The following is a 20,684-nucleotide window of genomic DNA, read 5'->3' as shown; positions in this document are numbered from 1 at the left end:
GCTTGTATGTAGTCCAGCAGGCCCTGACAGGGGCAGAGAAGATTAGATCAATTGGGAGTAGAAGCCTGTCAGAGAAGATTAGATCAATTGGGAGTGAAGTGATGAATGATCCAAAATTTGGGACAGACTACTAGTAAAAAAAATTCTCCACAGTGAACTCAAATTAGTCAAATCGTTTCTGTGTCTAGTCTATTCTCAGACTTACCAATTGAAGGCGGTCGGTCACATTATCTTTATTCCATTAGTCTGCCCAAATTTCGAATTGTATAGCATTTCTAAATTAAAATTAGGGTTAATTCTATTTTAACCCCCTAAAGATGACCAACTCGCTAAAATGGCCCTTAAAGATGACCAGCTTCCAAATTGATCCTCTAAACTTGCCGTCAGCTTTTCCATCAACAATAATGACTTCATAATTTAAATCCCATCTTTGCCCTTTTACTTTTCTAGTTTCTTCCACCAATAAATTGTCTGCTTAGAAATGAAATACAAGTAACCACATTCCCATCCTTTGACACTTGATACAATTGTACATGCCGAACTTGTTTTCTAGTTTCTTTATGATGAATTTGACACTTTGATCATGATCATCAAGCAAGTGCTTAAAGACAAAAGGAAGCATATATATCTTTTTATTTGCAGCTGGTGGGGTGGACACGTTTCGTACGTACCAGTACGTGTCCTATCTTCTCCATGCAACACTTATCACTTATCATCACTTTCACATTTCTCTCTCTGTCTCACCAGCCAGCTTATATAAAAAAAAGTAAATAAAGAGAACCCAAAATTCAGACTCCATATCTCTGTGTATTGGTAGAGAATAAAAGAAAAAAGGCATCCATGATGGAATTGGTTCATAGTTTTATGAATGTAGTAGCACCACCAACAAGTTTCTTTTCACTCTTATTCTTCTTACCACCTTTCTATTTCTTCAAGTTCTTCTTCTCCATTTTTCATTACATCTTCTTCAATGAAAACCTTTCTGGTAAAGTCATCCTCATTACTGGAGCTTCATCTGGAATTGGTGAGGTAACATATATCCCCTCCTCCTGCTTCTCTCTATCTAAAATCTAATCTAATTTCATCCCACCCCCCCCCCCCCCCCCCCCCCTCCCTCCCTCAAACCCTCAATATGTTCAAAGTAGCTACTGCTTTTTTTTTTCATTCTCCAAGTCAGATCTGATATCTGACTTGATGTCTGATTCAACCTAAATTTTTGAAAAATTGTCTTCATCTGATTCGTGATGTCTGACTCTCAAAATTGATGATTAGGCACTAAATAAAATAGATGTTGGTCTGGCTTTAGGTTTTTTTTGTTGTCGAGATTTAGGCTCTTTGTTGTAGGTCTATTGTTTAATTTAGTTGGGCTTTAGGTTCTTTGTTGTCAGGCTTTAGGCCTCTAGTTTAATTTAGACTGTTATCGTGCTCCTCACATCTTTAAGATGTAGCAATGCCTTGTAACACTAACGTATAGTCTTTTTCTCAAAAAAAAAAAAAATTTGAATAGATAGGAGGCGACCTAAGGCTCACCAGGGAAATTCTTGTATCACTCTTGTTCTACATCACTGTAGTTGTCTCTTCATGTGATTTTTTTGTTTGTCTCTTCATGTGATTTTTGTGTTTGTCTCTAATTGCCTAACAGCAACTGGCGTACCAATATGCAAAAAGAGGAGCGAACTTAGTTCTGGTAGCAAGAAGAGAGACCCGTCTTCAAGAAGTTGCTAACACAGCTCGCGATTATGGTTCTCCTGATGTTCTTGTGGTTTCCGCGGATGTTACTAAGGTTGACGACTGCAAGCGTTTCGTCAATGAAACTGTTAATCATTTCGGAAGATGTAATATCTCTCTACTACCTATTTTCATATTCACAAACTCTCTTTCAATAAGACCCCATTTTAACATGATTCTGATCATGGGTATGTCACTCCCAAACTGAAGAATCTGTTTTTTTTTGTAGTGGATCATCTGGTGAACAATGCTGGTATCTCCTCTGTTTCATTGTTTGAAGATAGCACAGATATCACTAATTTTGGAGCAATAATGGTATTATCATGAACTCGAGCTTAGTACTACTACTACTACACAAATCTCATATACTTTTTTTTCTTATGTCGAGAAAAAATTTATTTGGTTCTAAAAATAGGGTTCCAAATGGGGCCGACCACAGGCTGTAGACATATCACATATCCCAATGGGTGCCTGCTAGGTCAGCCTTCGGGCCGGCGGTGGTCAGCTCCATTTTTTTACATTTGTCGCCCCCACATTTGTCAGGCCCGGTAGGCAGAGCCCAATGGGTGCCGGTTGGATCAGCCTTCGGCATGTGTCCGATTCTATTTTTCGTGCCAAATAGCATTTGTCGCCCCCTTTGTCAGGCCATGAAGACAAAACCCAATGCTTGTCGGACAGATCAGCCTTCGCCCTTAGGCATGTGGACTCCATTTTTTTTTGGGTCAAATAGCTTGTGTAGCCCCCACATTTGTCAGGCCCATTGGACAGAGTCCAATGGGTGTCGGCGAGATCAGTCTTCCGCCTGTGGTTGACTCCATTTTTGAGGCCAAATAGCATTTGTCGCCCCCCACATGAATGAAGCTGAACTTGACAAATTTGTTGAATGGTAACTCGTCAGGACACAAACTTCTGGGGAGCAGTTCATCCAACTTATTTTGCAATTCCTCACCTAAGAAAGAGCAAAGGGAAGATATTGGTGATGGCTTCTGCTGCTGGGTGGTTGCCTGTTCCCAGAATGAGCTTCTATAATGTACTATCTTCTTTTTCTTTTCTGCAATTTTGTTCCAACCCTTCATTTATTGCTTTGATCTGAATGAGTTCTTGATGTGCATGTTTTTGTCAGGCAAGTAAAGCAGCTGTCATAAACTTCTTTGATTCCTTGAGAGTTGAATTTGGTTCTGATATCAGAATTACAATAGCAACTCCAGGATTTATTGAATCAGAACTTACTCAAGGCAAATTTATAACAAGTGAAGGCGAAATGCAAGTTGATCCAGCTCTCCGTGATGTAAGTCCGACAACTCAATGGTGATGTTGTGTTTGTTCTATTCCAGCACTTGTAAACTCACTCCATTCCCTTCCACAACCAACTAACTAAAGTCCTATTATTCCTACAACCCTTGACCTCTAGGTGGAAGATTATACTTCTTACCACTCCAACCAAGGGTTGTTGGCAGCTTCTTTTGTAGTTATTGGGCTCCTGGGCTCCGATACCAGTGTTGGGTGGTCTTGGGATTTTCACCCCCTAAAAGCTAGCTGTAGCTCTAGAAGTAAAGCTTTCCCTACCTTATAAACTTACCCGCTTCCCCTTCCACAATCAATGTGGAATTTCCAACATTTGTTCCGTCTGACTCATCTGAATGACTGAACCCAGAATTATCTGAACCTGATCCGTCCTACTCGGTCGGAACCCGAGTCGATACAGATAAGGCATCTGTGTATTTTCATTAGAGAAATGTAATACTACAATATTTTGTGATGGTTGCAGGTGGTGATTGGGCCGACTCCTGTTTTGGCAACAGAGGAGTGTGCAAAGGGGATACTGAACAGCGTGCGTAGGGGAGATAGATATGTAACGGAGCCGTCTTGGTTCAAAGCGACGTACCTGTGGAGAGTATTCTGCCCAGAAGTGCTTGATTGGTTGTACAGTATTTTTCTTTTGTCTGGGTCAGGGTCTTCTCAAAGGACTTCACTAAACAAGAAGATATTGGATATGTCCGGAGCAAAGAAATTTCTCTATCCAGCTTCCATCCAATCACCACCTGAGATGAAGGTAGACTAGCTAGGTTGAATAATATCAATACAAGAAAAATAAGGAGAAAGAAATAGATGTTGTCTTAAAGATCGATGTAAAAATAGAGATAATAATAATAATAATGGTGTTTGTTTATTGTTTATGGTGAGATAATGAGGAGTAATTAGCATAGTTTGGTTTATGTAAGAGTAAATGAGAAAATTGGAAGTTGATCATCTTTGCGGTCGTTTTGTTGATTTATTTGTAAACTAAAACTCGGAAGGGAAAATGATCAAAACATACCTAATCAACTAAGGTTAGATTTTGCTAGAATATGTTGAAGAAACTATTGAAATCCCTTAATCTTACAAAAAGAAAAAAAAACAATGGAGGTAACAAGTTGATTGATGATATATATGATCAATTATGAAATATGTCAACATTCAACAACTAACTATCAAAGAAGTTGGGGTCCAAAGTGTTCCTAAGTGGGAAACATAAATCACAAAAAAAGTTCAACCACCAAGGCACAAAGTAGCTCAAACTCTTCATTGTTGACTTGTTGTCCATATAATATTAAAGCTTATTGAAGTATAATATTAAGAAGAATTTCATCACTATTTTCTTATGAATTAAGAGGTTTGATTAGTAAATCCATTTGTTAAGATGAATGTTAGAGCTCAAAACACAAGCATGTTGTTTTATGACTTAAAATTATTAAACTATCCTCTAATCAATTTGAGTTAAAATTGATCATTCTAAAGGTTATACCAACTAAATCTGAATAGTCCAAAAGCACCGACCGCAAGACAGAAGTCATGGTAGTAAAAGTTCTATGGTAATGATATTCTGTTTGAAACCTGTGCCGTTATACCAGCGTAGGTGGATAAGTTCGTGAACCGATTTATCTATGTTGTGTGGTTAAGATTTAGAAAAAAAAGTGAAAGTCACGGTAGTAAAAATTCTATGATAATGATACTCTGTTTGACACCTAGGTCTGCATCCCCAAAGCCTCCCCAAAGCCGCGGCCTTTAAATACTATCCGTTCATCTAAACCAATCTTATCCGTCTACCTAAACGGGCGGAATTCTGTCTCCCTAAGGAGTTGCATCTTTTTAAAAAGAGTAAGACAAAGAACCCATAGAAAAAGAGGAAGAAGAGAGAAAATAAAGAAAGTGTCTTTAACAAAAAAAAATAAATAAAGAAAAGAAAAAAAAAAGAATTCAAGTAGTAGAAAACAGAAACGGATGAACAGTTAAAATGCTTTATGAGTCGCAAAGGAGCAAACTTTGAATGAATTGGATGTGTATCTTCTTCTTATTAGACGTCTCTTCATTTTTTCTCTTCTTGTCTTCTCAACAACAACACAAACCTAATTCCTTCCCTAACCCCCCTCCCTATCAAAGAGAAAAACCCTTTTTAGGTCACAGTTTTTTTCATGGATCCCAACAAGGATTCAAATCAACCTCAAGAATCACTACCAAACTTTTTAGGTTTACCCAAATCAAACAACATGGTTAGTGAAGAAAACAAAAAATTATTAGTAGAAATCAAAGATGATACTACTACTACTAGTAGTACTAGTAAGAAACAATTAGTAGTAGCACCCAAAAGAAGCTCAAACAAAGATAGACACACAAAAGTTGATGGAAGAGGGAGAAGAATTAGGATGCCTGCTTTATGTGCTGCTAGAATTTTTCAGTTAACAAGAGAATTAGGTCATAAATCTGATGGTGAAACAATTCAATGGCTTTTACAACAAGCTGAACCATCAATTATAGCTGCCACTGGAACTGGAACTGTTCCTGCTTCTGTTCTTATTACATCTGGTGCTTCTACTTCACAACAAAAGGTCACGTCTTCTTCTTCTTCTGGTTTTAATCACAAAAATGATGAATTGGGTAGTAGTAGTAGTAGAACAACCAATTGGGGGGCTATGATGGGTGGTGGTGGTGGTAGATCTCATGTTTTATGGCCTCATGGAACTGAATTTGGGTCTAGGTTAGTTCCACCACCATCAGGACCATCATCAGCATTGAATTTAGGTAATAATGAAACTTCAAATTTTATACCTAGAATTGGTTTTCATGGCTTTGAATTGCCAAATTCAAATCTGGGTCATATGAGTTTCACCTCAATTTTGAGTCAACAACTTCCAGGATTGGAATTGGGTTTATCTCCAGATGGGGTTTTTAATCCTCAGGTAATGAACCAGTTTTACCAGCATATGGCACAACAAACTGGTTCTGGTGGTTCTATGCATCAACAAGAGCAAGAAGATCAACCTCCTCCTCCTCCTCCTAAAGATGATTCTCAATGATCATTAACAAAGATTAGAGTGAGAAGGTGTCTGTCTTAAGTGAAAGAACCTTGAGAAGAACAGAAAGAGATGGTAATGTGATAATTGAATTTCACAGGGACTAGACTTGAGTATTGATTTTTTCCCCCTCCTCCCCACAGCTTCATCTATATCTTCAAGGACAGGTGCTTTATGGGCCAAATTGAATTTCATAGAATGGAGCTAAGAAATGCTAATTTCACTGTGAATTATAATAGGGTTTTGCCTTTTGGTTGGATATGTGCAGGTGAAACTATGGAAGACCTAAATTTCTGAAGGATTGGACTCTGTGTGTTTGAAGATTGTTGATAATAGTGTAAGTCATTCTAATGTTGTTGCAGCTAGTTAAGGATTAAATGCTTATTGTGATCGCTTTGTTTATCGAAAATAGGCTAACTATATATAACTTGAAGCAATAGGTATATGATTATAAGCCAAATTTCACATTCCCTAGTTGCACTATTCTTGGCTTCATCATTCATTTTTAGATCTTATTCTACCATTAACTACCAAGTTTTACACTTTTTGTATAGCCGATTCGCTTCCTCTCTGCTTATGAGTTTGTTTCTAAAAATTCCTTTCTTGAGTTGTAGTCTCACATCGCTCGTATCCGGAGCCTGGGCCATAGGTGGACGCCCGAGCTTAGTAAGTGTTGAGGGTCCAGGTGTGAAATAAAACCTCACACCAAACGGTGGGCGATGGCTAAGTTTGGACAAAATCGTACATGTGGGGGGTCGCTGCGTACTTTTATAGGTAAGGTGAAATCATATGTCTTTGTCAATGTCAAGGCCTTCCAGTGTAGAACAAAACCCCGTACCCATTGGGCTTTGGCCTAGTATCTAAAGCGAGACAATATCGATAACTGCTAAGGCTTGGGGCGTCACAGAATCTTAGTTGGGTTGTTTTGGTGAGATCACTATATAGTGTGCTCAATAGTTTCGTTTCGGTTTGTTTGCTATGTTTAGGTTGCTATTAGGATCTTGATTCTCATATCTTTATAAAAAAAAAGGAAACACTAAGACCATCTTGTTGGTGCACGAGCTTTCGCTCATATCTGAATAACTGAATCATACTAAGATCATCCTGTTATTTATATGAAGGGAATAAAAATCTTACCCGACTTCAGATATAAACATTTACAGATAACATGAGAAATCCTTTTTGTCGAATAGAATGCACGCAATGTTAGAGCCTGTTAGGCTAACTCCAATTGAAAAGCGGCTTGCGAGGAAAGGAATGCCCAAGACATTGCAAATTTTAATTACAGGCGATGAGGGATAATGTTAATACCTCCCCACAATGCCAAGGTTGTAGTCACTCGACACCCCCTCTGGGCGGGCTAAGGTTACCCCAAGTCCCAACCAATCCTTGAAACACTTGCCTTGCTATCTTGAGCTAGCTTTTGGGGTGATAGACGGCCAACACCACCCGACACGCAATTTACATGGAATGTCTATAGGTCACACTCTATATGAGTGAACACGTCTTGAATCTCGACTACCTCTGAACTCTTCTTTTTCTAATCTATATCATACTTTTTTCTTTCTCCATGAAAATTGAATGAATATGCTTAATTCTTTGATGAACTTAACACAGAAACAAGGTTCACCGAAGATGACGATATGGGCAAAAACCCCATTTCATCTTCATGATAGTTTGTGCTAAAGCTTACTGAGCTGGTACTTTTTTATCCAGACCTGTTAGATTTTCTTCTACAACCACTATGATCCATCTATAGCAGTGTCTGGGATTCCAAATAGGCTCATTTGATATTCGAAAAAAAAGTGTAACACTACAAACATGCCAGAGTTCTTGACATCTCCAATTCCTGTTGAATTTTTGTTCGAGCCACAGCCACCCACATATTGCTGGTGTGAAGTCCATGTTTAACACTACATTCGTTGAAATGCATCATTGCGAAAAACCATATGTACTCTTTTATCGAATCTCATCTGATTTCAGTTGAATCCTTTATGTCCCGATAGTACTTATTGTAAAAGTATTGACAAGACCATGACTTCTTTTGTTGCTTTCTTTGTGATCTGACTTGGTTAATGAATGCGTGCAAATAGAACTAGATGGGAGGACAATATAACGTTTACTTTGGAGATGAATTGGATCGTACAACCATCTCTAACCAAGACCACCACCTCCGACCACTACCACTCTTTTTTTCTCTCTTTCTACAAGTATTGAGAAGACCATGACCATTTCCATTGTGTTTTTTGTGATCGACTTCGTTCTACAAGCATTAACAAGACCATACCTTTTATGTTGTTTTCTTTGTGATCGACACCGGTAATTATTTTATACTAGATGAATTGGATCTTGCATCTCACATTATGCATAGAGAGTTGAATACTTGAGGACTCAAAAGGGAGCAAAAAAGTGTGTACCTACCTCAAGCTGTATGTAAAACTATGGAGAATGAAAAACTTCCCAAGCCAAGTATTTTCCGTACTTCTTGACATTTACAATGTATAAAATCATACGGTAATGTTAAAAATATGTCTGTCAAACCGAGCCATCTATATATCATTAGAAGTTCTAGTGGACGAAGATATCTAGAGAAAATATCGTGACTATCGCATACCTGTACCCGTACCAAGAACAAGGTGGCAATTTGGATAAAAGAAAGAGAAAAGAGAGTCACATCCACAAATCATACAATTGGGCCATTGGGAGTTGGGGAGGTGGATGGAGTGGTGGATGATAGATTATCCTTTTAAACTCTTATCTTCATGCTTACTTAGAGATGATGGGATAGTGTGTAAAAACTAGCCCTAAAATCAAAAGAGTGACCTGATTTTGGACCAAAAACCCCTTACCACCACCACCACAACCCTTATCTTCCAGCCCTCATTTGATAGTAACAACCAACTAGGCCCAATCCTTTGTCAAAAGGTATTAGTAGTGTGGGCCTAAAATAGGAGGCTGGTCCATACTCAGATCCTGAATCTTTGTAACTAGGACCACTACTTGTCTTCATACCTTTCAAATCCACAATTTGATTTTCATCTTATAAACCATTTCCTTTTCTTACCATGTGATTCTTAAATTTCAAATAAAAATACCAATATAACAATCCATGTTCATTGTACTAGTGTTTTTTCCATTTTTAAGCAAAAACTACCATACTGAGTTTTTTTTCGGTACTAAGAACCATTCAACTAAATTGGTAAGAGAGAAACGGATGCAACTAAAACTGGCACATGAGTTGTCACTAGTAAAGAAGTTACGAGAAAGCAATAAACACGTGGGAAATACATTCTTGGTTTGTACTACTAGCCTACCAAACTCACCATGGTGTTTACTTCGTGAGAATAAAATTGTTTGTCTATGATATAAAGAATTCATCTGATATTTCTTAAAATTTTCACCGTCGATCTTAAGTGTTGGTGGTGGGGTCAAGAATCTAAGAAAATATATTGTATGTTTTTTGTCAAGAGGTGCGTGTGTATATGGAGGTATTATGGTTGGGGTATAAAATGGGGTAAAAGCGCGGCTTGGAAAATGTAGGGACATTATGTGCATCTACCATATTAAGAGGTGTTTTAGAATAAAATCAATCTCTTCTTCCTCCTCCTACTAGTAAATTCTCTCAACAGAATTCTTCTTCCTAACTCAAAACCCATAACGAAATTGAAGGAGATCTAGCAAATTCCCTTCTCTCTCTTTCTGTTTCTCTCTCTAGATATAAGCAATTGTGGGTGTTCATTCTGTTATCCGCCATTAATGGATTACTGGGCTCCTCCTCACGATGTTGATGATGAATTTGAGAAACTTGTAATTCGAATGAACCCTCCAAGGTTTGTTACGTTCCTTCTTCATTACCTTCTTACCCATTTCTTAATTGTTAGCCAATTTTTGATTTGGTGGTTTTTATCTCTAATGGGTATTTTGATTTTAATTGGGTCTCTGTTTTTCTTCGATTCAAATTCCAATATCTTGAGTTTATTTAGTTATTATTGTTGAATTCGATTACTGGGTATTTGAGAAAAGATAAATTGATTGTGTTTTTCGCAGTGTTAGTTTGGATAATTCTTCAAGTAGGACAGCCACTTTGATTAAGGTAAATCTCTGAGTTTTTTTTTTTTTTTTTGGAGAGGGGGATTTGATTTTGAGAAATTTGTTCCTCATTTTTGGTTGTTTTGATTGAAATTTTTGATAGGTTGATAGTGTTAATAAACATGGAAGCTTGTTAGAAGTAGTACAGGTTTTAACTGATATGAATCTCACCATTAAAAGGGCATATATTTCTTCTGATGGTGAATGGTTCATGGATGGTAAGTTATCTTACTAATTTTGAAATTAGGGTTCTTGTTTTTCATGGGTAGTTTTCAAATTCTTACTTTAGGGTTTTTCTTTTGTAGTATTCCATGTTACAGACCAAGATGGTAATAAACTCTCAGATGGAGAAGTCTCTGAAAGCATTCAACAGGTATATCTATCTTATTAGGTATTCACATTGTCATTTGATCAATCTTGAATTAGGGTTTTAAGTTTATTTAATACCCCTAGCTCTATACTTTTCCAATTCTAGTCCAAAATTACGGATTTCTATTCGCTATTCAAAGAAGAAAAAAAATCCTATTATGTACATTGGATATAAGAAATATGTCGGATTTCACCCTCATATATAAAAATGAAACATTCTTGTTTGTTTTCGTCTCCACATTCTCAAATCGAATCGATAAAACTTCGTAACTAACCAAGAATGGGAACTTTTATATTTCCAATCCTCTGCAGTCGTTGGGATCAAGAGTACTTAGTCTGTGGACCTTGAGAAGATCAGTTGGAGTAAAGGCAGCTTCTGAGCATACAACAATCGAATTAACAGGGAGAGACCGACCCGGTTTACTTTCAGAGGTTTTTGCTGTTCTTACAGATCTTAGATGCAATGTAGTTGCTGCTGAAGTTTGGACTCATAATTCAAGAATGGCATCTGTTGTTTATATCACTGATGAAGAAACTGGATCACCAATTGACGATTCAGAAAAACTCGCTAAGATTAAACTTCTTCTTCGCTATGTACTCAAAGGAGTTCGAGATAAACAAAGTGGGAAAACTGCCGTTTCGGTCGGTGATACTCATACTGAGAGAAGACTTCATCAAATGATGTATGCAGATCGTGATTATGACACAAACGATAAGAGTAATGATATTGACAGTGATCGAGGTAAACTCATTGTGACTGTCGAAAATTGTTCTGAGAGGGGTTATACCGTGGTGAATTTGAGGTGTGGTGATAGATCGAAGCTGATTTTCGACACTGTTTGTACATTAACCGATATGCAATATGTGGTGTTTCATGCAGCTGTCATGGCTGAAGGACCAGAGGCTTATCAGGTTTGCCCCCATTGTTCTCAGCAACTTGAATTCTTTATTCGTTCTCATCGAATATGAGGATGGTTTATGATTCTATGAAAACTTATTGACTTGAATTGTTATTTATATTTTCCGACAGGAATATTACATTAGACATGTTGATGGGTATCCGATAAGTTCGGAAGCAGAGAGACAACGGGTGATTCATTGCTTGAAAGCTGCCATTCATAGGCGAACTTCAGAGGTATAATAGAACCCGTTTGAAATATTGATTCGTGTTATATTATAAACTGGTTTGTGCTAATATTACTACTCGTTCTTTTCGGTTCAGGGAATTAGACTTGAGTTATGTGGTGAAGATCGAATAGGTCTTTTATCAGATGTGACCCGTATATTTAGAGAAAATGGGTTATCTGTTTCTCGGGCTGAAGTTACGACGAGGGGTTCTAAAGCTGTGAACATGTTCTATGTAACTGATACATCAGGAAATCCAGTTAAGAGTGAAACAATTGAAGCGGTTCGAAGTGAGATTGGAAAGACTATTATCCATGTGAAAGACGATATTCATTCGAAATGTCCTCCACAAGAAAATGGGAGGTTTTCGCTCGGTAATCTTTTCCGATCAAGATAGATAGAATTAGTTAGATCATGTTGTCATCATTTCAAGTAAATGTGGAATGTGTGATTGGATTAATACTTGGTTGATGCTTAATGATTAGGTTAAGCCTCATTATAAGTTGGTTACTTATATTTAATCATATGTAGAAACAGAATTTATCTTTCAGGTAGACTAGTAGTAGTACCTTTTCTGTTTCTTTCTTTTCTATTCACTTTCTAATGGAAGGGCAACATTATTTGTGAATACATGTAAATATTCAAATGTTGTGTTATTGTTTGATATTTTTTTTTTCTATTTTACCGTATGAAATTTCGGTTATGATCATTCTTAATCTACTAATTCTCAATTTAAATCGAAAAGAATTTGTATCTTATCACGCGTCTTAGGAAACATTAAAGAAAACTCATTTTAACACCAGAAATAGGTTACTCAAGGTTTGAAAGTCGAAAGGCATATTAAAACTCCACTTGTTGTTTTATTTTGAGCTTGACTTGGAAGGCGTATTTTAGGAACATTGAAAGGTACATTTTAAGAACACCTGTTTTCATATTGCACGGATTAGCAATTGTCTTATATTATTAGTCTAAAATAATGTGACATTTTTTATTAGAAAGTACTATATAGTAGTATTTTATCAACTGTATTTCAAATCTCAATAATTGAAGAATATACTGATTTAGCCATCAATGTAGTGGTTAAGATTAAGATTGAGTCCACTTCTAATTTATGTGACAGTATGACAATTTGTAGAACGATGGCGATCGTAGGAGGGGTTGAATCTTTTAGACAAACAATTTCATGATGTGAGTGCTTGACAATAGAAATTGACAATATAAAGAAAAGAAACATCACGAGATCACGAGGAAATGAGGACAGAAAAAAAAAACTTGTTACAATATTTGGCATAAAAGTGTCTAGAGACACTCGTAAACTCTAAAGACGGTACAGACCACTGGTAAATTATTATTTATACAGTTATACTCCATATTCAACGGAAAGAAAATTATTACTACTATATTTAATTACCCGGGCCAATGGAAAAATAACTTTTCATTTTTGAATTTGGGGTTGAGCATCTTATAGCTAGCTAAAAGCTAGTACACCACCAAAAAGTGATGGTAGTTTTAAAGGAAGTGAACGGAAGGGTAGTTAGGTTAGCAGATGGTGTGGCCTTCACGAGTCACGACTCACGAGAGTTTTAGAGAGATGATGGGTCAATTTCTATTCCCCATCCAGAGAGAGTCTAGATGGGTGAAGAGACGACGTGGTCAGGTCTAGGACCAAGCAAGCAAGAAAGGAAGCATGAGTTACTACTCCATCTTTGTTTGTCTTTGAAAAAAGGAGGAGATTAGGGTTCCCTAAAGAAGACAAGTGAAGTACTGGGTGTGGGTGGTGATTTTGTGGACCCTACTTCCTTGTGGGCGCATACAGGTCCATCAGACACACTTGTTGGTCTTGGTTAGATCTTTTTGTCGTCCACTTGTCTGTAATCCTACTCTCCTCCTCTTCCTACTACTAGTCCTAGATAGTAGCCTAGGCTAGGCTAGTTACTAGTAGTAGTCCCCTCCATCTCCTTCCATCCTTTTAGCTTCATATAATAGGCTACTTTTTGCTGACCAAATCCATCTCAATAGATTGTGCTGGCCCTACCATACATACATATAACCTCCTCCTCCCCCAACACATCCTCTTATGGGAGGGAGATCTTTCTATTTAAATTTTCAGCAATGGTCTCCTATGCCCTCCCAATCTCCAACACTTCCTTTTTCTCAATCTGATCCGGCTAGGGGTGGGAATTCTACCCGAAAGCCCGATACCCGTCACGTTTACCCGCGCCCGACAATGTCCATGGACGCCCGCGCTCGAAGATGGGTACTACCCGCCCAGCCCGATGATTTTTCGTGGGCGGGCTCGGGTGAAAAGCTCTGCCCGCCACCCCGCCCATACCCGAGCCCGATATGCTCACCCGACGGGTGCCTATAGATGCCAATCACTTTGAGTGTCGATTATACTTTACTATAAAGCCCAAAGTAGATTTATTTCTCCCAAGATATATAAACTACACATTGAAGCAACCCTAATAACTTACCACATTGAATCTGAAAAATTTGGTAGCATAGAGAGAGAAAAAGAATCTACGTTGTCTCTCTAGCCGTTTCTCTCTTATTTACTAGACCTTCTTGTGCCAACCTTCTTCTCTATTAAATAAGTTATTGGGATCATCTTCCATCTCTATGTAGTGGTCAAATTTTAAGATTGTTTTGATGTGAAGGAAGAACAAAGAAGAACTAATGAAACATACAAAGACAAGAAAAAAAGTGGAAGACAACCAAGTCTCATGTTTGCATATATAGATCTATATCAGTTGTTGATTTCTTATGTTACGGAATCTGAGTATTTCTTTCATTCTTGATTTATAAGTTTTGTAAAGATTTGGTATCAATTTGTTTAAAGAAGCTTATTTGAACAATATCAAATTTCTAAAGTTTCCTGATCTGGTAGAAAAATATCAGATAAAGAAACCCGATGCCCGATTTGCCCGATGCTTTAGTGGGCTTGGGCGGGCTTTGATCATAGGAGATTTCAGAAAAGCCCGCCCGAATCCGCCCGAGAACCCGAGTGGGCAGAGGAGAAACTTACCCGACCCGCCCTAGCCCGACTTAGAATTACCCGCGGGTGCCCATACCCGCCCGATTCCCACCCCTAGATCCGGCCAAGTACACCCCTTGATAGGTGTGGGAAAAAGGCCCTGAGTCCGGAACCGCCACGAACCGCTCGAGGCCGATGTGACCGTCGACATTTAGTGTCCGAGACAGACACTATCCGTCTCGACCGCCAAATTTAGTCGGGCGGGCACGGATAAAAGGCCCTAACTGGCATTCTGCCCGAGTCCGACCGATTGATATTTTTGACTTATCTAGACATTTTAGCCGTATATAAATAGTTATAATCAATTAATATAGTTAGCATTTAGACTACACACTTACACGTATATGCATGGAAAGACTACGTTTCTTATTTATAAAGTTTTATATCTCTTTCGTCTCAAAGAGTTTACAATGTGAAAATGTTTTATGGGTTTTGCTAGGGTGAAATCTTAATGAGTATCTTTTATGGACACTCGAGCCAAAAAAAAAATAAACATTGTGCCCAAGTTCGATCATCTGGTACCCTGATTGCCTAGCAATTTAGGCGGCGGCAACGCACAACCAAACTTTGTCACGTGCCAGCCCAATTTGTCTCGATATCTGAACAGACAAATTGAGAATCCGTCTGTTTCGACCGGACCAAAAGACTAAGTAACCGTAGACTATCCGTTTAGTCCGTTTCCCACCCATACCCATTGGGATTCCAGGATTCTGTGGAAATTTTGGCGGTAAAAGAACCATTAATTTCAAACTTTACATTTATTTTACTGTCTATTATCAACAAAGATGACGAGAAGTTTTAACCAGTTTGATAAGAGATGGATGAGAAAGAAAAATAGTATGAAAATTTATAGAAAATGAGTTGCTACTTTGGTTTTTAAACGTTCTTTAAAAGAAAATGTCAAGATTTACCTAAAATATTTCAATGACATATTTATGATTGTCAAGTTATAACATAGCATCCTTCAACAAAAAAAAAAAGTTATAACGTAGATTGTTAGATAATATGGTTGTTCTTGTTACAAATTTTTTGGGTGAAAAAATAAGAGCATGAGAATGAGGCCTCAGGCCAACTAAATTTGATTGTCAAAAACATCAGCCGTTACAAAGTCTGGTCATCTTCATCACCACCTCTACCTCCATCTCCAACAGCCACCCCCACATTCACCTCCGGCCACCGCCACGACTTCTCTCTGTTCTCTCATTTTTCTCTATCTCCAACAGCCAACACCACCTTCACCTCCAACCACCACAGGCACTTCTCTTTGTTCTCTCTTCTCTCATCTTGCTCCGTCATCTCTCTTCTCTCGCTCTCCTCCTCTCTCTTTTATCTCTCGGTTACGGCAAAGGGACTTTTGTATTCCCCTTGAGCCATTGACGTCAAATTTGATTGACCAAGTCATCTACTCCCCTTAAGTTGACTCAATACTAATATTTTCAACTAATTTTGTATTTGCCGCAATCAAAACAGTATTCACAAATCACAAGGCAGCAACCATTAGTCTTAAGGTGGATGACTACAAACTTAGCAAGTTTGTTGCATAAAAAGAAATATGGATCATCAGTAATTCACGCCTTCCCAGTCTGGGCCTGCTCATTAGTCCTACCTAACTGGCCCATTCGATCAAAATATGGACTAAACAGAACCTCTAATCAGGTCAGACGACAGAGTTTATCAGCCTATCGTTGTACTTGGTGAACTGGTAGCCCTAGAGGGACTCGCACATGTAAATGTGAGAACGGTTTCCTCAGATGCATAAATGCAGGTAGAAGTAGAATTGTATCTATGTAAAAAAACTTAGCTTCTCTTGTTTCTAATATCCGATGAATTATGTCTTTCATGTCACAGATCTTATCACCACTAGAGGATGTTACAGAACAAAAACAGTACAACGGAGAATAGAGACAAGCGAAAGAGACTCGCCAACACTGAAAATGCTACCTCAGGGACTGAGTTGCCGAATGTGAAAATGGAAAAGAGGATAAGTATGAGCTATAACGGATGTTTATTCAGACGGAGGGAAGTTCACCACAATCAATAATGGTGACTTTCTTCTTCGGACGATCACCTCTGTCACACTCTTGAGACTCAATCTGCTTCACAATGTCCATGCCTTCCACGACATGCCCAAATACTACATGCCTCTGATCCAACCATGGTGTCTGCATTCATCCAACATCCCCACAAATTAAAAGTTATAGCTACGACAGTCTAGCCCTTTTGAAATTATTATCAAGAAAAGAAGTTTTGATACTCGTATAATAGTACTATGAAGGAAAGGGACTAGCACCATCCAGCGAAGAACATTTTTATCGACCTATTCTTCTAAGACAATGGTGTCAGACAAATAACAAGGTAGAAATACCTTTTGTTACTGGTGAATTGAAAGTGTAGGTTGTTGTTAGAGTTTCAATTTCCTAGTTATGAAATAAGTGCGATTTTCCTTCTACTTTCTCTAAGTTGAATAATATAGATAGTTCTAAGTTCTAGCATAATCCTACAGGACTTATATGTGGGTCCATCTGGCATGCATTTACGCCTTATGCCTGAATACTCTGACCTCAAACACCTCTTTTTGTCAGGAGAAATCTTTTTTTTTTCAACAGTTTGCATTCAGCATATAAACTATTTGAGTGAAATTTTTCACAACTAAACTTGAAGTGTTATGATAACTATACAGGGAAGCAAACTGAATAGTGTCAGGGAAGAAGAGTTAGCAATTACCTTGACAGTGCAAATGAAGAATTGGCTTCCATTGGTGTTTGGCCCTGCATTTGCCATACTAAGAACTCCTGGTCCAACATGAGCCACTGCAAAATTAAAACATCGAAAGTCAGCAATGCATGGTCTCCTAGTGTTCAAGATTTATACATTAAAATATCTTATCAAAGGTCTTCCTCTCTCCCCCGCCGAGGGTTTCTTGCTGAAAACCACAACGGAGATGAGACAGAGAGAGAGAGAGAGAGAGAGAGAGAGAGAGAGAGAGAGTGGTGGGGATCGGTGATGGAAGTCGCCGATGATGGTGAAGATGAACATGAGAGATAAAGGAAAGGAAGAGTGATCAAAGAAAATAAAGGTCAGTAAAATAGGCCTTAAAATAGGTTGCCTTCCAACATAATAAAGTCAATGGGGTCAAACTAGATTGACTAGTGTTTTTCGAAAGTCTTCCGTCCCTGTAACGAAATCTTTTGTGCCAGTAGCAACGGCCTAATGGAAATCCTCTAGATTCTAGACCTCCAAGTATAAGGCTATAATAAAATTACATCTTTTCTTCACTGTCACAAAGATATAAGCCCTCACATAAACACGCATTTCCAATCTAGGGTCCAATAAGAGACTCCAAACCTTGCATAAACAACTAGAATAACAAGTGTGTCACTTTAAATTACAAAAAAAGGTCATATCAGCTTACACTTGAAGTTCTCATCCTTGAAATTACGGCCATATATACTTTTACCTCCAGTTCCCTGCAATGAGAACCTTAATCAGAACAGTGGGAGAATGATCTACTTAGTTACTCATTGAGAAAATGAAATTGATAAAACTGAGATGTTGGGTCACTTGAGTTGTCACAGTTAAAACATATAACCAGGTCAGGTTTCATCAAACCGTTCATATAACTTATCTTATGCGAAAAAGTGCACTAACTACTAACTGTTTTTTCATGTGTTATGTAATGTAGTTCAAGAATGCCGGCTTTCAGATGATAAAATCATAAAGTAGAGATGAAAGATATATCTTGTCTAACATAAACATTCTGAAGTCACTTTTCACAACCGTGGCTGTGTCGGCTAAGACTCTAAGTTATAGTCTTATAAGTACTGTGTGCTAAACTTTTAGCACTACTTGACCAATAACTAGTGCTCTATACTCAAGGCCATCCCTTCATTTGTGACATTTGCATATAATTCAGTTGGTTGATAAAGTTCAAAAGTAAATGAAAAATGATACCAAAAACTCTAAAAGAACGCAACAGGCACCCAGAGATTAGCATTTTAACTAGTTCAATAATCAAATAAATGCAATAACACTTCATTAAAATAATCGCAGTATGAAATATAGTAGTTATTGATGTTAGGCAAACTTTCCATAGTTACTGGTGGTTATGCATAAAGATGGGGCTATCTACAAAAATGTTGTAGATAAATTTAGGGGATACCACCTGAGTTTGCTAATACTTTACAGTTTTACAGATAACCTAATTAAAATGAGGACAAATTTTCAAACAGAGGAGAGGTGCATTTAGGAGAAATAATGCATACATTTCCTTTATCAAAATCTCCTCCTTGAATCATGAAATCTTTGATGACTCGGTGGAAGGAGGAACCTTTGTACCCAAAGCCTTTCTCGCCTGTTAAGACACAATTAGGTGTTGAAAGTTGAAACGGGCAAAAGGAATAACAAAGTAGTAAACAAATAGAAACAAGAAAAACAACAGCAGAATCAGAGAACCAAAACTAAAACAGTGATCCGTCATACCATAGACGGAAAGACGTTGAAGTTGAATAAAAGGTTAAATAACAAAACCTGTGCAGAGAGCACGGAAGTTCTCAGCAGTTTGGGGCACATCGTCACCATACAATCCTATCACAATCCTCCCGACCAACTTCACTTCAGGATTCCCAATGCCTATATCGAAAAATACTTTCTGAGTGACATTAGATTGCAACTCCGGTTCCTGATATCAATTGGAGAGATAAACAGTTACAATTCAATTACGGGTTTGCATATTCTTATGTTAGGCATTCAATTTAATAACACTCTAAGCACACGCGTCACATTACAACTTCATATTCCTTTTTCTTCTGCAACAACAAACGAATATAGATAACAAAGATGACCCAAATAGGAAACTATAGACATTCTTTTCTTTGTCCAAAAAACTATCCACATCTTATAATACGTTAAACCCTAAACCCCAAAACCAAAAGAAAATCACATTGTGGGTGGCTATCATTGCATCCCAATTTTATATCCTCCATTTAATTATACCAAACTACCACAAGAAATTTAATGCAAGAGGTTTCATCAAAAGTTCAAGTCAATTTGATCTATGAAACATCAAAACCAAAATAAACCCTAAATTTTTTTTCCCTGCTAATTCAATAGGAGCTTATTATTACATAGAAGAAGATACTAGGAATCAAGCATTAGTGCATCACATTTCTTAGTTTATAACACTAATAAAGTCTCAAATACCCTAAAAAAGAAAACCCTAGATATTGGCATGGTCATGTGTGGCATTTGATAGTTACTACCATGAATTACTAGTACGAGTCTAAGAATGCTATATAATATAAGAAAACAAGATCATTTTAATAAATTAATTTCAGTAAATAAATCTGGGTTATTATATTGGGAAGATGAAAACTGACCTGAATGGAAGCTCGAGCTGAACTAAAAAACCCAGTTCTTCTTTGCAAAGAAGGGAAGTGGGATGAAGAGAGAGAAAGAGGACATTGAAACGAGCCGGCGAACGAGATGGAAGAAGAAGAAGAAGAAGGTTTTGTTAATCTGAGAGCATTACAAGATGGATTAAGAAACTGGAAGTGGGTTACGCTTCTTGTGCCCACAGCAACCGAACCAACATTCATCTGTGACAGAAAAAAGAAAAGTAAGCGCATTAGAGATAGAAGGAAGAGAGTAAAAGAAGAAAAGGGGAGGGAAAGAATGGTGGCCTTGTACCAGAGGAGACGCCATTGTTGATTGAACAAGTGAGAGATAGACTTTGAGAAAGAGATGGTTTGAGGTGAGTGAAGAGTCTCTCTCTCTTTCTTAAGTGTTCTATGCCTGAGCACTATTGGTAGGTCATAGGTGGGTGACGTGAGGAAATAAAAAACTATCTGGCTGCTAAACTTTAAAGGGTGGAAAACAAAAAAAAAATTAGTCAAAGACACCCTCTCTTGTTGCCCGGAGAGAGTCATCTGACGGCGATGGCCGGCAACAACTCTCTCTCTCTCTCCATCCTTCTCCTTGCTTCTCTCTTTTTCTTTTTTTAAAATTCCGAC

General features: G+C 37.8%; 4 protein-coding genes and 1 long non-coding RNA gene across 11 annotated transcripts; 3 read left to right on the top strand and 2 right to left on the bottom strand.

Moving 5' to 3' along the window:
• The first annotated feature begins 807 nt into the window (after positions 1-807).
• Positions 808-3,978, top strand: LOC147547469 (11-beta-hydroxysteroid dehydrogenase 1A-like). Its single transcript, XM_086672234.1, has 6 exons — positions 808-1,029; positions 1,643-1,835; positions 1,958-2,043; positions 2,627-2,758; positions 2,852-3,016; positions 3,497-3,978. The coding sequence occupies exons 1-6, from the start codon at positions 841-843 to the stop codon at positions 3,788-3,790; spliced, it is 1,059 nt and encodes a 352-aa protein (XP_086528360.1). The 5' UTR covers positions 808-840; the 3' UTR covers positions 3,791-3,978.
• Positions 2,770-4,124, bottom strand: LOC147547468 (uncharacterized). The gene is made up of 2 exons (XR_015238793.1): positions 4,046-4,124; positions 2,770-3,770 (listed from the first exon to the last, which is right to left on the bottom strand). It is a non-coding gene; the product is annotated as an uncharacterized LOC147547468 (long non-coding RNA).
• Positions 4,125-4,882: 758 nt separating this feature from the next.
• On the top strand, positions 4,883-8,114 carry LOC147547467 (transcription factor TCP20-like). 7 transcript variants are annotated; one of them, XR_015238790.1, is made up of 4 exons: positions 4,939-6,226; positions 6,328-6,396; positions 6,674-6,833; positions 7,776-8,114. XR_015238790.1 is itself a non-coding variant. In XM_086672235.1 (2 exons), the coding sequence occupies exons 1-2, from the start codon at positions 5,181-5,183 to the stop codon at positions 6,060-6,062; spliced, it is 768 nt and encodes a 255-aa protein (XP_086528361.1). In that variant the 5' UTR covers positions 4,958-5,180; the 3' UTR covers positions 6,063-6,526. The 7 variants fall into 7 exon arrangements, 1 of the variants encoding a protein (XP_086528361.1); XR_015238789.1 differs by having other exon boundaries at positions 7,677-8,114; XR_015238787.1 differs by having other exon boundaries at positions 4,883-6,226; positions 6,674-8,114.
• Positions 8,115-9,529: 1,415 nt separating this feature from the next.
• Positions 9,530-12,288, top strand: LOC147547466 (ACT domain-containing protein ACR4-like). Its single transcript, XM_086672233.1, has 7 exons — positions 9,530-9,889; positions 10,107-10,152; positions 10,252-10,366; positions 10,454-10,521; positions 10,830-11,429; positions 11,548-11,652; positions 11,740-12,288. Exons 1-7 carry the CDS (start codon positions 9,816-9,818, stop codon positions 12,037-12,039), a joined length of 1,308 nt encoding a protein of 435 aa, XP_086528359.1. The 5' UTR covers positions 9,530-9,815; the 3' UTR covers positions 12,040-12,288.
• A 4,174-nt stretch (positions 12,289-16,462) lies between these two features.
• On the bottom strand, positions 16,463-20,684 carry LOC147547465 (uncharacterized). The gene is made up of 7 exons (XM_086667932.1): positions 20,362-20,684; positions 20,052-20,270; positions 19,204-19,354; positions 18,939-19,027; positions 18,089-18,143; positions 17,401-17,486; positions 16,463-16,838 (listed from the first exon to the last, which is right to left on the bottom strand). The coding sequence occupies exons 1-7, from the start codon at positions 20,374-20,376 to the stop codon at positions 16,686-16,688; spliced, it is 768 nt and encodes a 255-aa protein (XP_086524058.1). The 5' UTR covers positions 20,377-20,684; the 3' UTR covers positions 16,463-16,685.

Source organism: Eschscholzia californica, unplaced genomic scaffold, assembly GCF_041429995.1.
Source record: "Eschscholzia californica isolate CP2 unplaced genomic scaffold, dmEscCali1.0.p SCAF_3, whole genome shotgun sequence".
Taxonomy (NCBI): Eukaryota; Viridiplantae; Streptophyta; class Magnoliopsida; order Ranunculales; family Papaveraceae; genus Eschscholzia; species Eschscholzia californica.
Note: the sequence above shows the minus strand (reverse complement) of the source record. Positions and strands in the feature narration are given on the sequence as shown.